General features: G+C 46.9%; 1 protein-coding gene across 6 annotated transcripts; it reads right to left on the bottom strand.

Moving 5' to 3' along the window:
• Positions 1–5,701: 5,701 nt before the first annotated feature.
• Positions 5,702–19,264, bottom strand: Dab (DAB adaptor protein). 6 transcript variants are annotated; one of them, XM_076826130.1, is made up of 8 exons: positions 18,621–19,264; positions 17,199–17,600; positions 15,676–15,966; positions 15,454–15,597; positions 14,032–14,178; positions 13,675–13,923; positions 13,341–13,592; positions 5,702–12,751 (listed from the first exon to the last, which is right to left on the bottom strand). In XM_076826130.1, exons 4-8 carry the CDS (start codon positions 15,544–15,546, stop codon positions 8,672–8,674), a joined length of 4,821 nt encoding a protein of 1,606 aa, XP_076682245.1. In that variant the 5' UTR covers positions 15,547–15,597; positions 15,676–15,966; positions 17,199–17,600; positions 18,621–19,264; the 3' UTR covers positions 5,702–8,671. The 6 variants fall into 6 exon arrangements, with proteins under 6 accessions (XP_076682245.1, XP_076682243.1, XP_076682244.1 ...); XM_076826128.1 differs by having other exon boundaries at positions 15,752–15,966; XM_076826129.1 differs by having other exon boundaries at positions 15,752–15,966; positions 17,483–17,600.
• Positions 19,265–20,587: the final 1,323 nt, after the last annotated feature.

Here is a 20,587-nt window from a genome sequence, read left to right as displayed (position 1 = left end):
ACTGCTTGGTATCAGGTATTTTAAAAAAAAAATTTCTAATATCCTCTAATTTTCTGTAATACTCTCTAATATCATTAAATCTAACCCCCATAAAAAGATGTCCCCAAACTAAAACCTTTCTTATACTCAATCTTTCAAATAACACTAGTTTACAAAATAAAAAAAAATGCGCAGCGGATGCCACTACTTTTTCTTATGTAAAATGGCCCGCTGATTCCGAAAATAAGGTAAGAAAAAAATTCTATAGAAACGATTTCGAGATATCGACAGGTGAACTTTTTACCTGTCTGTCAAAAAGGTGGTCCCACTTAATTGCGAATATCTCGCGTTGCGAATAACCGATTTGGTCGAAAATTATATCAAATTAAAGATAATCGAATCACCAACAAATGTACCTCACAAAATTTTCAAATCGGTTCAGTAGTTCGGGCGAAATCGATGGAAATATATAAAAAAAGTCATTTTTCTCGACCAAAGTTGAGATCAACAATTCATTTAATGATCTGGGAAAAATCGAAATCGCAACAATGGGCCCAGTTTCTCATTCCTTACGTCGAGTCTGCACTTTCGCGAAGAAAAGAAGCTGCTACCGAAGAAAATCTATGAATAAATACCGAAGCTAGCGACAATTGTGTGAAAACACTCAAATATCATTTATTCTCGGTTTTTTTCCTCAACTTTATTGTGTTATTTCAGTTGTAATTTATTCTGTACATTTTATCAGCTGAAAAGAAATCACCGAGCCATTTTACATAAGAAAAAAACTATTGGCATCTGCTGCGCAAAATGGCTGTAAACTAGTGTAATCAAACCCGTAATGAAGAAATATCAAAATACCCCTCCCTCACCCCTCAAGCAGCCTTACCCTAAACCACCCCCTGGGTCTCCGCTGAAATCGCGACAAGGCCGTCTCCATTGCGCGCGGAGCGCCGCCAGAGGAGCCTGCCTCGGTGAAAAATGGCACACGTCACAGAGAAACGTCCGCGGCGGCTTCTTTCGCCCAAAGGAAGCCTCGGCTTGCCGTCTGTGAGTCGCGTAGGTAAATGGCTGTTCTCTTTAACCGCGTACGCGCCGAGTTCGCGCGCGCGAAAGGAGGGCTGGCAAAAAGACGTGGAAGAAAGGGGAGCGGGTGGCTGGGGAGGGCGTTAGGAAAGAAAGAACGAAGGAGGCTTGTCGCGGAAAAAAGAGAGGATCAGAGGCTCGTAGGAGAGAGTTCTCAAGTAGGTGAGCACGGCGTGGTAAAAAGAACGAGGGTGGAGGCAAGGGGAGGTTGGCAGAGAGTTACCGGCGGGAAAAACGGTGTCTTGGAAAAGGTGCAAAGCCGACAGTATTCTTTGTAGCGGGGATATTCGCCTTGTGCGCCCAAGACCTCTCGCACTTCTTTACCTTTTCACCCTATCCCGTCTTCCCTTTCTCTTCATTCTTCTCCTTCTTCTCCATCCCGCGGCCACTCCGTCACCCTCCTTCCCCCGCGGACGGCACCCACTTCCTTGCTCGCCGTCTCCTTCGTCTTCGCCGAGCAACGATTACCGAGCCCGACTACGGGCGTGCAGCGGAAGAGACGGGGCTAGTAGTAGTGGCGGCTTACTTCTCCGCCCCATGCTGGATCCCTTACTCGACAGGCCCTTCTGCCACGAGATATTTACCAACATCCAAGATGGCGGCATAATCCAGCCGGCTTTGCGTCGAAAGTCGACGAGTCATCCACGCAGCCCGGGTCCCTTTTTCGCCCGTAAACACTTTCATCGTTCTCGTTTCACCGACTCCGCCCTTTCTTCTGCCGACTTTCTTCACCAACGCCGTTCCCCCTCCCCGCCGCCAGCCCCACTGTTCCTTTCCCTTCGTTTCTACGGCGGATCTGTCGCCAACTCCTTCGAGCTTTCGGCCACTTCCGCTTGGACCACGGCGAAGCCCTACAACGAAATTCGGTTTCTTCGGATCGATCAGGCGACGCTTCGCGCCTCTCTGCGGTTCCCTCCAGCCGTCCTCGGCGTGCAATTTGGTCGCAACGTTGTCCTGGGATCTAATTTTTGCGCCTGGCGATCGATTCCACGGCGCTGTGAGCTTTTGTGTTTCGGTTGGACCGTCTGAAGGTTGAGATGTAACAGACGGGATATAATGATCCCCATAAAAAAAACTTTAAAAATGTAACGAAATTACGCCAAGTACATGAAATCAAATAAATCACAGAAAAATAGAAGATTTTGAATAAAATATATATTCGTATTAAAATATTCATTTGTATAAAAATAAATCTGCTTAATATTATTCAATACATTTTTTTCTTTGTATAAATAGCCATTGTTATAATTGGCGCAATTTTTTTATATCGTTAATTTTGTAAAGCTATCAATTTACGACAATGTTTTTAAATGGGATTTTCTTTATGAGTTAATTAAAATGTCCGCGATTTGAGTAATGGAACGAACACCTTTTTGTACTTGCAGCTCATTTTGATTTCAAATCTTTTTTCCTTTTTTGCGTGATAAATTAATATCACGATTCTACTGTGACAGTAAAAATATGAAACTTTCAAGTACCTTAACTACGTAGGAGTTTTCAGTATCTATTAATACACTGTCAAAAATTTTATCAGCGACCTAAAAACATAACAATAGAGAATGTTCAATTATAAAAAAATACAGAGTAATACCTCTGAAAAGTTCGTTTCTATTGAAATACAGGAAGCGTAGGTTACATTGCAAGTAGTGATGGGAGCAGTGTTTGATTTTAACCAGACATGCATGTTTGAAGGCCAGATAGGGGGAATATCGCGCGATCGTGCGGCTATATTAATAATAATTTCATTTGGCGCGGATTGAAAGGAAGAGTGGGCCCGGGGATGCTCGAGACTCGGGGCACAAGAGCCACCGACGAATTTGAAATTCAATTCGATGCAAATCGCCCGACGGGGAAGACACTTACGGCTAACCGGCGAACAAGATCGAGGATTCGTCGCTTAGCGTGCTGTAAACACTCGTCCCTTTTTACCGGGCTTATGAAATATTGATGGACTCCTCCACAGTGGCGTGCAAAGAAGTTTTACGGCGATGACGTTAACGACACGTCCACCGTCGACGAATAAAAACGACCGGGTTGAATTTCGAAGCAGATTGCTTATTGGGAATTCCCCATTTTTCGTGCGCATACATGGGTACTTCAATGGTGATGATGGTGGCGAAAATAATTTGGTAACTGAACCTTCTAGACAATATAAATAACAATAAAGCATATGGTCTATGCAGAATGTTTAAGAAAAATAGTGTATTTCTACAGAATTCGATGCTATCATAAATGCTCTAGAATAATTATAGTGCTGATCAAAAGCTGGTTTAAAACTCATATTTTTAAGTATTATTTATAGAATATAAATATGTTTTCTAAAGGATCTATTCTATTTTTATTACCTTTAAAATTTAAACTTTCTTTGGACCACTACTTTTTGATATTTTTCATAATTTCAAATTCGTTTTGTGAAATTTTCTTATCGTTCAGAGTTGAAAGTTTCTTTTGATCGGTACTGTAGATCGAAGAGCAGCAGTGGCATTGGTGTAAAAATTACGATTCAGTATCGTTGGGATAATCGCGAGCGATAGAGTACAGGTCCAGCCAAAGGGATATATGTATAATGGCCCCTCTTTTTCTCCCTCCCCCTGTTTGAGCGCGTATTCACACAGATTCGGCCGCGTACATGCGCGTATCAAGAAAGAGCGCAACGGGCCAACGATCCCAATTATAAACATTTCTCGTGGCTTTTCAGAGCTACATTCGTCGGAAGAGGGTGGGCCGGGTGGTGTAGCCTGTGCATTTCATAGTTCACGCACCCTCGGTACACTCTCACTTCACGTTCTCCGACGTGCACCGCCTCCATATCGCTCTCCCGTGGCCCGAAAGTACTTTTCGTTTTCAAGTGCGTCCGAGCACATGCGGGTTGATTTTCTTCTTTCTCCCCCTTTTTTCTCGCCCTCGAGCTGCGTCACCTCCGGCCGCGGCTCTCTGCGCAGCACTGGGTCAACGATCACCACGCAACAATGCTCGTGGCTTCCTTATTTCGCCGCAAACCTTCCATGTAACGAGTCTCTAAACTGGAAAGCGGAGATCTCTAAAGCAGACATTTCTAAACTAGAAATCTTTAAGGTGGAGATCTCTGAAGTAGAAATCTCTAAGCTGGCAATTTGAAAACTACAGATCTCTAAAGCAGAAATCTCTAAGCTGGAAATTTGAAAACTAGAAATCTCTAAAGCAGAAATCTCTAAGCTGGAAATTTGAAAACTAGAAATCTCTAAAGTAGAAATCTCTAAGCTGGAAATTTGAAAACTAGAAATCTCTAAAGTAGAAATCTCTAAGCTGGAAATTTGAAAACTAGAAATCTCTAAAGTAGAAATCTCTAAGCTGGAAATTTGAAAACTAGAAATCTCTAAAGTAGAAATCTCTAAGCTGGAAATTTGAAAACCAGAAATCTCTAAACTGCAAATCTCTAAACTAGAAATCTCTAAACTGGAAACCTCCACACTACGCATCACCAAACTAGGAATTCCCCTGCTTCGTTCCCAAGAAAACGTTTCTCCTTCACTTCAATAGATCAGATCAAGACCCCGACTAATTTACAACCCCTCCCTGAACGATGATTTTCGAGCAACACCAAGCATCCTTCCACGTCCGCGACGTGGATTATCATTTTTACAGCTCGCGGAGCAAGATTTCAAAGATAGGATGCAAGGTGGTTCGAGGGGGGGTGAGGGGGCGGTCATTAAACCTGCCCGACACGGGGTTGCTGCGTAATCGCGAAAGCAGGGAAAGTATTTAGCTGGTTTGCAGGCACGAACAGAGGAGGCAGGCGGAATGAGAAAACGGGAGAAAAGTGACAGACTTTGCGAAGGGAGGATGTATATGTGTGTGTGTGCGAGAGTGGGTGGTCGGCGGGAGGAGGCGGGGGGTGATAATTTGTTAGCATGCGCGCACCCCAAATGCGCGAAATCCCGTCGAAGTGCGGCTCGTGCGCATTGTTTCCTTGTTTGCCAGGTGTTTCGAGTACTTGGGCCGAGTGGGGACCACGCCATTGTTACGAGAAGTCGTGCAACCGCTCGACAAAGCCGACGATCTAATGCTCTTTTATTGTGCATTGTGCTCGGGCCAAATCAAGGAACAGGGAGAGCACGCTAACCGAGGGATCTAACCGCTTCCGATGCGATAGGGTGAGAGATGATCGCAGCAAAGACTTTTATGGCAAGGCCCATCTATCCTATATACGCAAGCTTTTCTAGTGTTTACGCTGATCCATCGATGGGCAGGCCATTGAGAAATAAAATCCTGATCTCTTCTGCCTTTTTACCTCGCTCCAACATCATTGACGAAATATTTACGAAATTTCGGGTAGCTGCGTTGTTTTACAAAATATTATCGAAAATGGGAATATATTTAATTCACAAGTTTGAAAATATCGTAAGTTCCATTAAAGAGAAATTAACTCCCAAATAATGGGTGATGCTAGGATAATCAGTGACCATACAAGAGGATAGGTAATTAATAATCCAATAAAAATGACGATGAAAGGGAAAGAATATTAATCATTGCGAAAGATAAAAATATCTTATACTTACGTAGAATCTCTTCCATCATCCTTCAAACTGGCCTAAAATCTTCCCGAGGAGGGCGCTGTGAGCAGTTTAGGTTTCGCTCGCGGTGCAAGAAAAAAGACATCTCATCCAAAAGAAGTTTATTCTGTTCCAACATTCTTAAAGTGAAAATTCAATTCGTGCGGTTCCGTTTCAATGTACTGCGACCCATCTTCGCCAGGAGAGATTGACAATATGCACGGGACGCGCGTCACGGTAAAAATTACATATTCCACAATCATAGGACATTTAAATCTCTACGCTGAGGGGACATCTTATCGATAACAGGGAGGCGAATTGTCGTAGACATTGTAAACATTGCAGCACTCTCCATGCATTTACCCATTATCTGCACGTCTTCCATCTCCCTTCCTTCTTTTTTTCGTATTACTGGACTTTGCGGAGTTAAGGACGTAGTCGAAGTAATTATCAGAGACCCTTGCTTACAGTGAAATCAAGCGACCTAGAATTTATTAAGTCGTATCTGTGTGATTTACGTCACGCGTTTCTCTAAAATTATATTGTTTTTATCACCCACCCCCTTCGAAACGCAGGATATCTTTCTTCCAACGATTCCTGGACGATTCTTCAGTGGCCACAAATGCTAATATTAATTGTAGTCTGAACAAAGATAAATAATTTGTTTCCATAAAATCGTCGCTTTAGTGTTCGAATTTTTAGTAAGATATTGTATATAATATTAAAATGAAATTCGTCTCTTCATAGTTGATAATTATATTTGTATTGGGTCTGTGTATTATTGTCAGTGCAATTCTGACTAATTTACAACGCAATTGAGGATACATATATAAATAATAATAAGTAACTTGTCGCCGAAACGTTAAGTACATCCGCCGCGAGATATCAATACGCGTCCTCTATGCACGAATAACTTAAGCTAAGTAGGGGTAAACGCAACTTATGATTAGTGGCAAAGGAACGAAAAGCCAAAATAAATGTACTAATATGGTATCCTGACCCGAGTTCGTTCTCTTTATGGGTAAAAGGTTTCATAGACTAGTTGGACTGGCCTTCATCCCTCTCTTTCATCCGTTTCGCACCCTCCAAGGGGAAAAATAATCGAATCCGCGTCGTCCTCGATACGATACAGTGCAACGTGAACGAAGATCCTTCCAGTGATAAACGTATAAAAGTCGACTTTTGATTCCTCAACGTCTCAAACAGTAACTATCAAATGAGATCCTCCATGACTAGAGTTATCAGGGGTGAAATTGTCCAAGACTTTTGGGTGGAAATCGTGTCCTGTTACTTAATAATCTCGACGAACCGTATTAACAAGTGGCATTAATTACCATGCACTTTCAATCATTTTTAATTAATCAATTGACCTGTTGACGTGACTAAAGTGAGAACTTTAAAGGGTGACTCGGCACCCAAGGGGGATTTTAGGACTGCCATAGTCAGGGCAACAAAGACTGGCTACTCGAGGCCACTGGGCATCTACTCCCACCTGTTCACTTTGCCTCACCTTTGTTTGTGAGGTAGAGAAATGATTTAGAACAGACTAAATCTTTTGCCCTGACTGTAGCAGACCACGTATTAAATGGATTTCGAAAGGGAAACTTTATATCGAAACAAGGGCAAGGAGGAATAGTTGAATATCCACAGACAACAGAAACAACTTCTATAATTTATACAGATGGCACCGAAGCACATAAAAGCACACGACTTGCATCCAAAAGTTGACAACAATTTCGACCCCGATAATCATCGGTAATCGTACACGTTCTTACATAAATATCCTATTCCCCCCCACCCCAAATATGACTAGCATCGTCGTATCAAACGAATGAAGCAGAAACGCAACGGCTATACTCGCTGGTACCGTGATTACGAATCGATAGTATGCGCCAGAGGTTATGGTAAACGAGTGTCATATAAACTGCCCGCCTCTGAATTAATTTCACGCTAACACCGATAACATTATGTACAAATTTATTAAAACAATGATCGATCGACGATCGTATCCCTCGCGCGAGATACTTTGATCCACGATCTCTCGATTCTGAACGAAGACAGGGGGTCGCGACACGTTTGACTATCCGATGCACGCTCGCAGTACGATGCTTTCCATGAATAAAATGTTCGATGATGGAACCCTTGGTGGTCCTGAACCGAGGAAAACTGGCGATGTGTAAATTGCCCGTCGTGTGCACGGCGACCATCGACGGATCCAGCTGTTAGGACTGGCTGGTACAGGCTACTGGATCGATCGATGAACACCGAGGTAACTTGGTGGCAGGGATACAGTGAAGTCGTAAAAATTAGCAAAGATTAAACATATTTAAAGACATTTGCATGAAATGTAAGAAGATGTCACCTCGATCAAAGCCGTCCGCATTTTGAGTGGCGCAAGCTTAGGTACTTTGGACACCTGCCGACATTAATGAATATTTGAATTTCTATGTTGTGTATTAAATATTCGTTAGAGTACTACCAATCGATAGGCGAGGCTATCCCGATGAAAATGAGTACAAACACGGCTATGTTCGGACGAATTTTAATTATACATAGTTCGAATCGCTTCAGGATTCGGTAAATAAATGATACGTCATGTATGATTAAAAGTAGTCCAAATGAGGTCGAGTTGGTACTCATTTTCATCGGGAGGATCTCGCCAATCTATTGATTATACTTTCACGAAGAAAAAAAAAGAATATAGAAATCGAAATTTTCATTACTCAATGATTTATCACAGAAACTCCTAATTTGTTTTGAAAGTAGACATTTGGGGACTCTCGGACAATACGTTCGACGTTTTCCAAGAAATATCGACGTGAAAACGCCTACGCCACACAAAGTGCCAAACCCATTACCATCTTCCTTCTGAAATTACAAGTCCACCGCGTCTCTACCACCAGCTACGCTATATTAAACAGAAAAACGAAGCCACGTTCCACTTGACAAATGAGCCCGATGTCCCTCAGTTACGGATCCCCATCGACCTCCGAAAACTCTCGAAAACCTGCGCGCCCCGTGTCGTCTGATATCGCAATGTCCAAGGCCGCGCGCGCCCCCCGATGGTCAACGGCTGATCAATTGAAGAAGTCGTCGTCGTCGAAGGGGTCGCTCTCCCTGACGAATATGTTGACCGACTCTGACTTCCTGATGTACTGGTCGTTCCTCGACTTGTTGTTGTTGTTATTGTTGCTACCGCCATACTTCCCCTGTCGACTGTGATTCTTGAGGGGCAACGTGGTGGAGCAGTGCTCGGGCACGTTGTCTTCTAGCTCGGATTTAAACGCAAACGCGTCGTCGTCGTATCTGAGGTCGCCGTTAAAGAACGCGTCGCGATCATTATCTTCGGATACGAAACTGTCGGCGGTCGGATGGGTGTCCTTACCATCGCAGGGCAGCTCCTCTGGCGTGGCCTTGAGGTCGGAGGGTGGCCTCTGGCGGTCGGACGCGTCGCTGGACGCGCTCGCCGTGGGCGTTAGGTCGTCCTCGAAGTAGCTGGATCTTTTGCTGTACTCTCTCTGGATCTCCTTCCTGGGCAGGTCTTTGGCGTACTTCTTGCTGGACGACGGGCTGGAAGGTGGTGGTTTCTGATCGCCAGAGTCCGAGCGGATACGCGGCTCTCCCACAGCCAACGATTCCGCAGCGGAGAGCTCTACGTGCTCCACGCTCTGGGCAAAGTCGTCCTCGAAGGGGCTCAGGGTCTTCGCGTGGGGCTGCCTCGGTTTGTGCCTGGGTATTCTCTTACGATGAAGGCTCTCGCTCTTAGTCTCAGGCCCTTCTGACCAGTAGGGCCTCTCCACCCAGCTGTCGTACTCCTGGTCGCTGCCCCAGTAACTTTCGCGACTCTTTGAGCGCTGGGTAGGACGTAGGTAGGGATCAGAGTCGTTGTCGCTGTATTCAGACCTGGACGTGCCGAACTTGCCGCGCGTTTCTGCGTACATGTCAGCATTCCGGCCCTCGTTGGCGCTGTTCGGCCTCTTGGGCCAATGCCTCTTCCTGCCAGAGGGGTTGTACCTAGGGGAGTCGTCGCCGGGTCGGTCGGAGCCGTAGTCTTCGTCCCAGGCGGGTGGATAGTCGTGCGGCCTCTCCCTGCCTTCTCTATAGTAATAATAATCCCTCGGGATGCAGTCAGAATCGGGTGGGCCTGCCGTCCGCCTGCACAACATTCTCAGGTCCTCCTCCCACCGTCTCCTCTCGTACTTCCTCCTGGCCCACATGTCCTCTTCGCCGTAGCTCATGCTCTCCTGACTCCCAAAACGGTCCTCCTCGGACCACAGCGTCAGCTTCCTCTTCCTGTCGTCGTCGTAGAATGGTTCGTGGGGCCAGTTCCAACGTTGCGGCTGCGGTCTGCACTTCCAGTGCCCCTCGTACTGCTCCCCGTCATCCTTGTACGGCATCTTCCGATGGGGATAACGCCTGGTCTCCTCCTCCCACTGGCTTTCGTCGTGCCAGGAGGACGGATCACGCGGCCTGTGGCCAGGGTTCTTCAGCCAAGCCGTTTCGCGAGACTTCTTCATCATCCTATCACGAAAGCTCCTGTCCCGCTTGCTGACAGGTCCGAGTCCTGTCTCGTCGTAAAACGACCTCTCACCGAAGTTTGGTGCGTCGAAGCGAGGATGCCGGCTGCACCAGAACCTACTATCCCCTCGCACCCGCCCGTTACTCTCCTCGCTCTCCTCTTCGTCCTTCCACTCGTTGTCGCTGTCGCCGGACGGTCGGTAACCGCTTCCCTTGAACGACGGCTCCTTGTGAAACTCTTTACCGTCCGGGGACCAAGGCGAAGTGCCGCTAATCGAAGGCGGACCTTCGCAAGGTGGCCTGTCAGGAGCGAACAGGCCAGTGTCGAACTTCGCCCAGTTCGCATCGTCCTTACCGTCGTCCCTCTCCTGCTTCAGCTCCGTGAATGGGCAGAAGATGTCCTCCGGGACCGCAGGTTTAGCACCCTTCGATTCATGCGCGCCAGTGCTCAGCATCTTAATCTCCTCGAAGATGTCCATCGTCTTCCTTTCCTCCTCCGTTTTCGCTTGCTTCTTTGGACTGGAGCCAGAGGGTGCGTCGGAGAACAGATTCAGCAGCTCCACCTCCGCGAAACCCTTGGGCTGCACGGATGGTTGCATCCCAGGGGACGCCTCAGGAGGACTAGGTATCTCCTCTTCGGTCTGCTCGGCTAGCGGCTCTGGCTCGCCTATGATCTCCCGCAGGGCAGCGTACTTGTCGCTGGACGTCGATACCGAGGGCTTCACCTCTGTCGTCTCCACTGCTAAAGTATCGCTCATATCCTCGGTACCCTCCGCGGGCGGTTTATCGTATTCCTCGCTGGTATCGTTGCTCCTTTCAGGTGCTTCGCTATCCTCCAGCTTCTCGTCCAGGTCCGCCGATTTCCTCTTCTCCGACTCATCGTCATCTTCGAAGGCAGCTTGGTTGGACAAGAAGTCCGTCTCGGCCTCATCTTCCCTCGTCATGCTCTCAGAGTCAGTGAACTGGAATTGCTCTGCTGCCAAGCTTGATGACGGCTCGTTGGTCTCTTCAGCGTTCAAATTTAAGGACGATTCGTCTTTCGATAAGTCCTCGTTGCTTGGGGGAAGCTTCACCGTCAGGTGCACCAAAGCAGCTAAAGTCTCCGGCTTGCTTTCGTCGGACGACTCTTGCTCTGGCCCAGGTGTCTCGGGTTTCTCATCCATCGAAAAGCAGGCATCGTCCTCGACAGTGTCCGCCATCATGCCCTCTTCGTTCCTCTCCATCTGCTCCAACTCCAGCAATTCCCGAAAAACGGCATACTTGTCGTAGGTAGCTTCGTGCTTCACCTCCTGCTCGCTGTTCGCCTTAGCAAAGGCCTGAGCTTCTGCATACACACTCAATTGCCCTGTATTCAACGCAGGCTGTTGCGTCGCGGTGGCAGCCTGCTCCTGCGCACCTGGGACTGGTTCCTCCGTGTCACTGACAGCAGCCAGTTCCTTGGTAGACAGCGTGGCCAGGCAGTCCGTCAGTTGCTGAAGCGTCAGGCTGGTCAGCTGCTGCACCGTCATCCCAAGGCTGTTAGCCAGCTCGTCCAGGTTCGAGGACGTCAGCTGGCTCAGAGTAATGTCCAGCGACGGTTTCGCCTTCTTCGTGGTGCTGGATGTACTAGTGGAGGTGAAGAACGTGGACAAGTTGGTAGTGGGCACCATCGAGCTGAAGGAATCCTCGAAGGTGGACGTGGTCATGGATCCAATCAAATCCGACTTGCTGGACAGGTGAATAGGCGGGGTGAAGTTGTCGTCGAAGTGGACCTTGGCGTCTTTTGATGGACTCTTGCTCCTGTCTTTGGGTACCACGGGCAGAGCGTGCTCCCGTTCAGGGAAGTCGTAGTGGAAGTAACCCTCCGTATGTGGCGGCCTTGGCGGGGGTTTCATGGCGCCCCTGGCCCCTTGTTTCTTCGGCGGTAGAGGGGGTGGGTTGATCAGGATGCTGGCCACACCTCGCGGAGGAGGCTCGGGCACGAGCTCCAGCTCCGCGGAGGAAGTGGACAGTCGCGAGTTGGCGTCCGAGGAACAGGACTTCAGTGGAGACGCGGGTGATTCTGAGCTCGTGGAGAAATCTACAGGGAACGGCTTCTCCAGTGGCAGTCCTTTGTTGTTTGCCACGTCGATCTCGAAATCCTTGCAGCGCGTGGACATGATAGGACTCGAGATCAGGACCAACCCGTGTACGGCCTCCGTGGTATCTTTCACTCCAGGCGCAGGGACACTTGGGACAGTGGGACCTTTCGGAGCTGACGAGTCCTCTGGCGGCAGCGATACGGACAATGGCTGATGGTGAGCTGACTTTCCCGCCATGTTTGCCGCTCGCGATGAATCCGAGTGGGGGGTGGCCGGCTGGGCCGATTCGTTCTCGTCGAAACGATCGAAGTTCGCGAAGTTGCTGTCCTCGAAGTGGTTCTCGCTCGACATCAAGTCGTTTCGGGCGTGGCTGGCCGACTCCAGGGAATCAGAGACGGTGGTGAAGTTGGTTGGGAACGTGTCCGCCGAGCTGGTGGACACCAGGTCCTTCAGCACCTTCTTCGGAGGCTTCTTCAGATGCTGGAAGAAATCCTTCTTGTCTACGTATGGTTTTATCAAGCCTGTCCCCAGGGGGTCCAACTCCGTGAAGACGTCTATCTGGGGGCTCATGGCTTGCATCTGCAACGAATTAGAGGAAACAGGACAGCCTATTCAGCTTCTCTGTCTATCGAATCTATGCACGTGTGTTTGTCAATCTAAATAAATAGTTAGTTTTAAATTATATCTGTATTAATGACCCGGGGATCAAAAACAGGTTTCCCAAACTGGGGTAGACTTCAATAGTGGGTTATATACATACTTCCTTGGCTGCATCTGCAATAATCGTGAGATAGGTATGGGCACCTGTTCCGCTTTCCTTTTATTAATTAACTAACTATGTATACTTTAAATACTTAAGACCAAGAAATCATTATTTAGCCTTCAAAATCACTCGTTCTAAGTCTACACCTTAAGTCACTTACAGTCTTAACAAAATCAAGTGGCCATTCAAGGCTGAGCCTATCCCCATCGTACAGTTCATCCACTCCCTCCCTTCACTCTAACCCACCACTCCCACCGCAACTTAGCTCTAACCCTTTCTATCTCTCAAACAGAGACACAAATTGTCTCATCTTTCGTGATTTGAAGAGGGGAAAGTGGTATACAATAGCCACAGTTGATTTTATTCCGTCTATAGAAATGAATGTCGAAGTACTACGATACTAACCTCTTCCAGTTCCTTCTTGACCGGTGTATTCTTGGGCGAACTCGCTGCTTCGCTTTCGCTGAAGAGATTATCCGCGTCTTTATCGAACCACTGTATGGAGCTTTGAAGCGGGGGTGTTTTGCTCGTCAAATTCGCCGCTGGACTCGATGTGACCGACGACTGAGGGCCTGGTATCGTTTGCTGCCGCTCCAAATGGCCCCTTTTGGATCCTGATGGCGGTGGCGGTAGAATAGGTCGAACAGTGTCCTTCAGCTGTAATTGTAATTGTAATTAGAAACTGTAAAGTGCTTTCAGAAGAAGCTTAGATATTTAAGGTTCGTGAAATTGCACGTACTTTCATGTTCGCAAACGAATCGCCGAATGGATCGGTTTCGACGAGCTCGTCGGTGGATGGCGCCTGACTTTCAGGGGTGATCTTGTCCATGTGGTGAATTCCCTGCTGCAGAGAATTTAGTTCGAATTGTAGGTCTAGTAAATCGGCTATTACGCCACTTTGAGACTCGTTTCGTTTGTCAGCTGGTTTGTCTACCTCCGAGTTTGTGGTTTTTCCTCGATGGAGCGACGAGTCGGTTCCTCCTGCACCCTGTTAGGAAACATGTCTGACCGTTCATTTGTGTTTCGTGATAAACGAAGCGAAGAATAAATCATTCGATTTCTGGAGGTATCGTTAGTGTATCTTGCAGTAATTTACTTTGGTATCGGGGCTAGGCTCGACGAAGCCTAGGTGAAACTTAATCACGCTTATCGCGTTCTGCTCCAAGTGCTGCTTCGTCAGCTCAATCTCCTTCTTTTTCAATTCGAACACCACTTGAAACAGATCTCTCATCGCGATCACCACCTGCAGAACAGTGAAAAACAGGCATGCAATCGTAAAATAACTTTTACCTGTGACATTAAATGGAATATTTGATATTATTGGGCTACTTTTTGGTGAAAAATTGAAGTGGGGACGCGGATTTGAAGTTTGAAAAAATTTCAGTCCAAGCAACTTTCTAAATAATGCACGTGTTAACGATAATAGAGGAGTATGTGTTTAGTTGCAGCTGTGTCTGACCATAGACTGACCATAATCACTTGCATTCACATTCTACTATTCCTGTCTTCCACCCAAGTCGCGTCTTCTAGTCTTATTTCAAAAGAAACTTATTGCGACTAATTCAATCACGAAAAACTACAAACTAATTCCTTTAAAACTCTTATTTTTCACTTTCGTAGGAGCGGTACAAATTTTTATATCAGCGAAAAATTCTCCTGCATTTTTCAATGTTTTTTTCAAAACCTAAATTCTCCAAAATATCTTCACATATTTCCAATTTTGGTCAACTAACAAACCAGCTGTTGCGTGTAAATATAGTCGATCTATAATCTATACAAATAATTTCGTACAAATTTTGTGTTTCCTATAATCTTGTTTGTATTTAAAAAAAAAAGTGATGGATTGAAGTATATCAGAAAAGTGGGAACGAAAGGGAGGTGAACTCGAAGAAATTGCGATCCCTTTGAACGAGCATGAAGGGAACCGCGTATAATCGAACAACAATCTCCCGCGGTGTATCGTTGGGAGCTGTAGGCCGAATCGTATAATGCAATTATTTACATGCCCCTTCCCGCCGCTCCCGGAATTACCGAGTGCTACCGAGGTCGATATTGCTTCTCCGCATTGGGCAAATATCATTTTAGACCCCCCTCGCTTCGCTAAAGCGAATCGTTCCCGGCAAATGACACGCTTCGTCCGCGTTTACGAAAGTTTATTCTCGCGCAAGTGGACCTCCTATCGGATTAAAGCACAGAGGCCTGTTACTTCATCGTTTCTCAAAGATATAATTAGAAAACCTTTTTCTTTTCTCTTTTGCATTTTAAATCGTTGTGCAGCGGCGTTCGTTGTGGTGACTGGCAAATTTGCGATTAGTAAAATTTTGAAAATTCCCACTCCAAGTCTCGATTCTTTGAATCGCAAGAATTTTGAGTTCCAGTGAGATCACCCAGAAGTCATTCTTCTTTTAGGGAAGTGAATAGAATTTAGGAATCATTGCAAAAAGAGTTTGTAAAAAATAGTTATCAGACTACACTCCAATTAGTATTGAGCTTTCCAAATCACAGATATAAATCTTACTTGGCTCGCTGCTTTGTCCGTCTTGATGCCAAAGAAACGGTGCCCAGTGTCTGGAGATCCGAAAATGTATCCAAACGCTCTCGAATCGCTCATGTCCTGAGCGATGAACGATATCTTATGTACAGGATGGTGATACAGGCAGTCCTAGAAAAAGTGCCCCAATCCTTTCATCAGAATTTTCTTCAATATATGTTGTTGGATCGATAATAAACAGAGGTATACTTCCACGACGTTCTCTCCGACCAAACAGCATGCAAAAAAAAGAGGAAGATTGTAAAGGTGTGTTGAGAACTTTTACCCCAGACTTTTCGTCCCGTAACCGTAGTCCATCGATGCTGACCTGGACGGAGATTCGTTGTTTGTGTTCACCAGCAGCCCGAATCGCCATCTTCAGATCCGCCAAAGCTGCTTGGCACATCCTGTCTCCCCGTGCTTCCGATACCTCCAATATGCCAATCAGCTTCGCCTTGAACGACACACCCTCCCCAAGAAATCGGGACGGTTCGTTCTTGACTGCAGAAACGCAATTCAAACGAGCCCCGTTAAAAACACCGATTTCCAAAAACCCCACAGACGTATTCCCACGTACAACTTCGATACGCTATGCTTCCTGACGAGCAAGCATCCCAAAGTGACAATAACCAATTTCGATGAAACTTGTGTAAAAAGTAATTCACAGAAAAATATTTCACACTCATTTCATTTCATCAGTCAACGTCTATATTAATGGTAAACTCTTGAAAATTAAAGCTTTACATATTTTTATGATAACTACTTCTTACGTAATTTTCATCGTTTATTATAAAAATTTGCAACACCCCAACCTGGAGGGCTGTTTTCACCCCTTCGATATGGATAGTTGGTTGGATAGATACAAAAATTGAAGTTAAATATTTTTGCGAGAATTACTTTTAACGTAGGCTTCATCACAATGGGTCATTGATACTTTGGGACGTTTCCTTCGCATTGATTGCTTCGCTATCGTCAGAAGTAGTAACAGCAGTGTTAATAATAGAAACGATAGTGGTGCTAGTGTTACAGTTGGAATGAAATTAACTGGGTATCGAGGGTCATTGTGGGGCCCCTTCCATTTCGCAGCTTGTCTTTGCATAGGGGTAGTTTGCATTCGGAGGTGTGACACTAAGTTACTAGGGTACAATAAGAATACTCACTAGTGGTAATAAAAGTGTCATTGTCATTAACAATAATTGTGGAGGATGTAATAAGGAACGTTGGTGTATTTTTCATTCTAATATGCACCCCTAACCAGCAACTGGCCCTCGAGTTTCTCAAACGACGCGGATTGCAGACTACGGGAGAATGGTTCTGAAGAGCCACCCTGCAGATCGAAACGCGCCGGCGTGCAATAAAGAAACGCGAAAATCTGTCGCGGTAGATGCTCGTTTTAATGTCCCCGCGTGCGGTCTTATTCAATCACAGCACGAGGTGGAATCGCTGAAACGCGATGCTATTGAATTATCGAATAACCGAAGCTGCAGGGGGTTCAAAGTGATCCGACGCCGATAGCCTCGAAACCTTTTCAGCTGATATCGATCGGCCGTACGATCAATTTGCCTCGTGAAAACGTGAAATGAGAATCCCGTCGAGCGTCCTCGAGATAAGCAATTTATCCCACTTGCTCGTCGCCGCCCTCGTAACACAATTCCTTGCCGGTTAAAAAATTCGAGGATCAAAACGAACGAAATCAATCCGCCGGCATTATTCCGTGAAAGATCTACTCCGACCGGCATAATTGTTTAATTCCTCGCGCTGGCACGGCTGCCTATCCACGGCCGATTCGCCGGGAACCTCTCCCTGTCTGGAGCTGTTTCTTTCGGCACGCTTCCCCCGACGTCGGCCCCTCCGGCGACTTTAATAGTCACGACCGCCGTCGGCACATTTGTTTGAACGTACTCGTGCGCCTCGAGTGGAGAACGCCAACTGTCGATACTTGAGACTCTATCCGGATAACCAATTCGTGCCCTTCCATTTTTCCTCTCTCGTCCTCCCCTCCGCCGTGCACAGTCACCTTTGAACAGCAGCTTTCTCCATCTGCACAATCATCCCTGATTTCAGCGACCCGCGGGCACACGCGGCTCCGGCTTGTCCCCGCGCTGTCACAACAGTCGCTTCTACGTCGAGGATCTCTACGTAAGACAATGGGTGAATAAAATACGGCAGGACCCGTGCCACGGGGAGGATTACAGGCGTGACTCCTTCGAGTAGCCCAATGAACGTATGGGGTGCCTCGTCTTAATCTGTAAATGGAGGTGCATGGACGGTGGAAAGTTTGAAATGTAAAACGACAGCGGGGTGCGTTTGTGGATGTCTGTCGAGCTAGATTAGCGATGCTAATACCATAATAGATGGAGTGTTAGAGTTAGATTAGAGTTACGTATACACATCGCATCCCCAAAACTGTAAAGTCGAAACGAGAGTACGAAATTCAACTGGAGAGTAGAATTAAATTTGAGAAGGAGAAATGACGATGGTGGAACAACAATACCTCCCCTCTGTCCATCGTGTGGATCGTGATTTGAATTGCGCGGCGGAGCGCGCAGAAGAATTTGAATCGAGAAAGTCCGTTGCACCAACTGGTTCTAATTCCACGAAGTGACTGGTGCGCCCCTCTAGCGGCGCAGCGATGCAACTAACGTGCACGCGTGGCGGACTGCATTGCCGCGGTCGGTCACGTCGCAATGCACCGGGAGCTCGCGCGCAAAACGGAAATGACAGTGGCGTCCCCGGCGAAGATCCCAGTTTCCCAGAATCCTCTTTAGATTGTACAGCCCACACATCGGTGCCGTACATCGTACCGTATCAGATTATCCCGTTGGATTCGAATCGAGCGATCGACGTATTTCCTCCCTCTCGCGGCAAGGGAAGCCATATCCCGGAGCCTGCCCCCTTTCGCCGTTCCGCGAGGGTGATGTCACAGCGTCGCACCCCCGTGAAATCGCTGGGAACCGCGGGCCTAGTCGCCACTCAGAATCCGTCTCCGAAAAGAAACCCGTACGAGCCGCACACCTCGATTCGAATCCCAACGTTATCACCAAAGTCACCAGGGCGACGCCGGCCAATAGGCACGTCTTATTCCTGTCCCCCTTTCCGCCTCTGTTTCCTTGCGCTCCACGGAAATCGTAACGGGGGTAGTTTTTCTTACTCACACTTGCACGGACTGTTTTTCTTCCGTAAGGTCTGCATCGATAGTCCCGTGTAGGCGACGAGAGAGTATCGGACAGAGGAGAGGAGAAAGTTACCGATCTTCTCTCTCGGCGCACCCTCGGCCACCGCACTATCGTGGACAGAATTCCCTCAACACAGACACATGTCGCTCGCGCTCGCCTCTTCCTCTCCCTTTTCCACCTTCTCCGTCGGCCTACCCTACGTCACTATCTCACTCTTGCCCCTATGTCTCTCTCCTTTCTCCCTCCCCTCTCTCCGTCCCTCTCTCTCTCTCTCTCTATCCGGCTATCTCTCCCACTCCCGCAGCCCTGTCTCCCTCCGCGCGCGAGCCAACGCGTGCCGAACGGTGTCCAGCCCGTCGGTGCTACCCCGTTACTCCCTCTGCGCCCCTCGATTCGCGTATTTCCACGGATCCACGAGATCGCGGAGGTTTCACGTACAGCTGCTGCTCGTCGTCTCGCGGACACGGCTCTCGTGGACGAGCAGGAGGACAAGGTGATCGCGGTCGCACGCTACCGAGCTCGGCTTATCGCGACACAGCCGCGTGGCGTGAAAATACGAAGGAAGCGACGGCCGCCACTGCCGGCACGGGTCACCCATGTTAGCCACTCTTATTGATCAATAATATACCATCTAGTACGTGGCGTCGTCGCTCCGTGGGGCCGCAGAGGCCATTTCCCGCCTTCGCGCCTGCTTCCCTCGCCGGGCGATCTTTCCTATCGTACCTGCCGGGGCCAGGCAGCTGTCTTTCGTGGACCTAGAGCTCCGCATTGGGGTCGTCCGCCTCGCTGCGAAGCGGGGATGCGAGGATAGGGGCGAAATAATTCTGTAATTTGCTTATCAACCGGGGCGAAATAAAGTCGAAGCACTGGCTTCAGTTGTTTGTAAGTGGCGGACTGTCGCGATTGCCAGGGGCTCCGTGGCGTTACTGTTGCGCCCGCTGAAACCCGTTCCCACCCTTAATGATAGTTTCGTGGATCACCATAGCAGAGATAGGGGAGAGGTTGATAGCTTCTGGAAAGTTGAAATATTCCGTGGGGCATCGGGGATGTTCGTTTTTGTTTTCACTTTTTAAGGGCTGGTTTCTTGGGGATGTTACGTAGCCTATGAACTCGGTGGTGTTGAACTGGACGTATGATGTGCGTAAGAAATAATTGTTCGCTTAAAGCTTCTTCAGCAATTGTTTTGGTTTTGTTTGTAGAAACGGTAAACTTGATTTGCTTAAGATGAAAGTTGTTGAGGTAAGGTAATGTGTGGAATATTTTTTTAACGAAAGGGAATTCAGGGATATGAATGTCGCGGAGAAAGGGAAAAATGCACGAGCTGAAATTTAATTTTATATTTTATACCGAAACCTTTTACATGTTGATATTCAACAGCGGAAATTTTATTGCATCGGTATTGAGGAATATAAGATTATTTATCCAGGGATGGGGGTAAATCATAGATAACGGTTAGATCAGATAAGGGTGACTTTCTATACAGCTCTAGTTACACTTCTATACCGGAAGATGGAGCTGCTGCAGTTTGCGCGCGAGAAATGAATATCCCCGCTAATAAACGCGTCAGAAAATTTAAATTCTAATTAACACCGGTTAAAGTGAATCGTACTATTGAAGTAGGGCTTACAATAATTAATAAAAAATTATAAATTAAAGAGGTGCGAAAAGAAATCTTGAAACTTTGGGAATATAATTTGCTTTATAAATATTTATTTTGCTTTTAAAACAGAATCTTGACTACATTCGGCATTTTAAGATGAAAATTGCAACAAAATGCTAGCCTTGTTTGTTACGTAACATAAATGTGCTTTGAAAAAAATATCAATGACGACAGGGAAACATATTAGTATGCCTCCAAGATTTTTATTACAACTTATTTACCTCCTTCAAACACGAGATTAAGTAAACGTAAGTGCAATGTCTTGTAAATACGATATACATATACA

The sequence above is a fragment of the Andrena cerasifolii genome, chromosome 14 (assembly GCF_050908995.1).
Source record: "Andrena cerasifolii isolate SP2316 chromosome 14, iyAndCera1_principal, whole genome shotgun sequence".
NCBI classification, from domain to species: domain Eukaryota; kingdom Metazoa; phylum Arthropoda; class Insecta; order Hymenoptera; family Andrenidae; genus Andrena; species Andrena cerasifolii.
The sequence above is the reverse complement of the archived record's forward strand: the minus strand, read 5'-3'. Positions and strand labels throughout refer to the sequence as shown.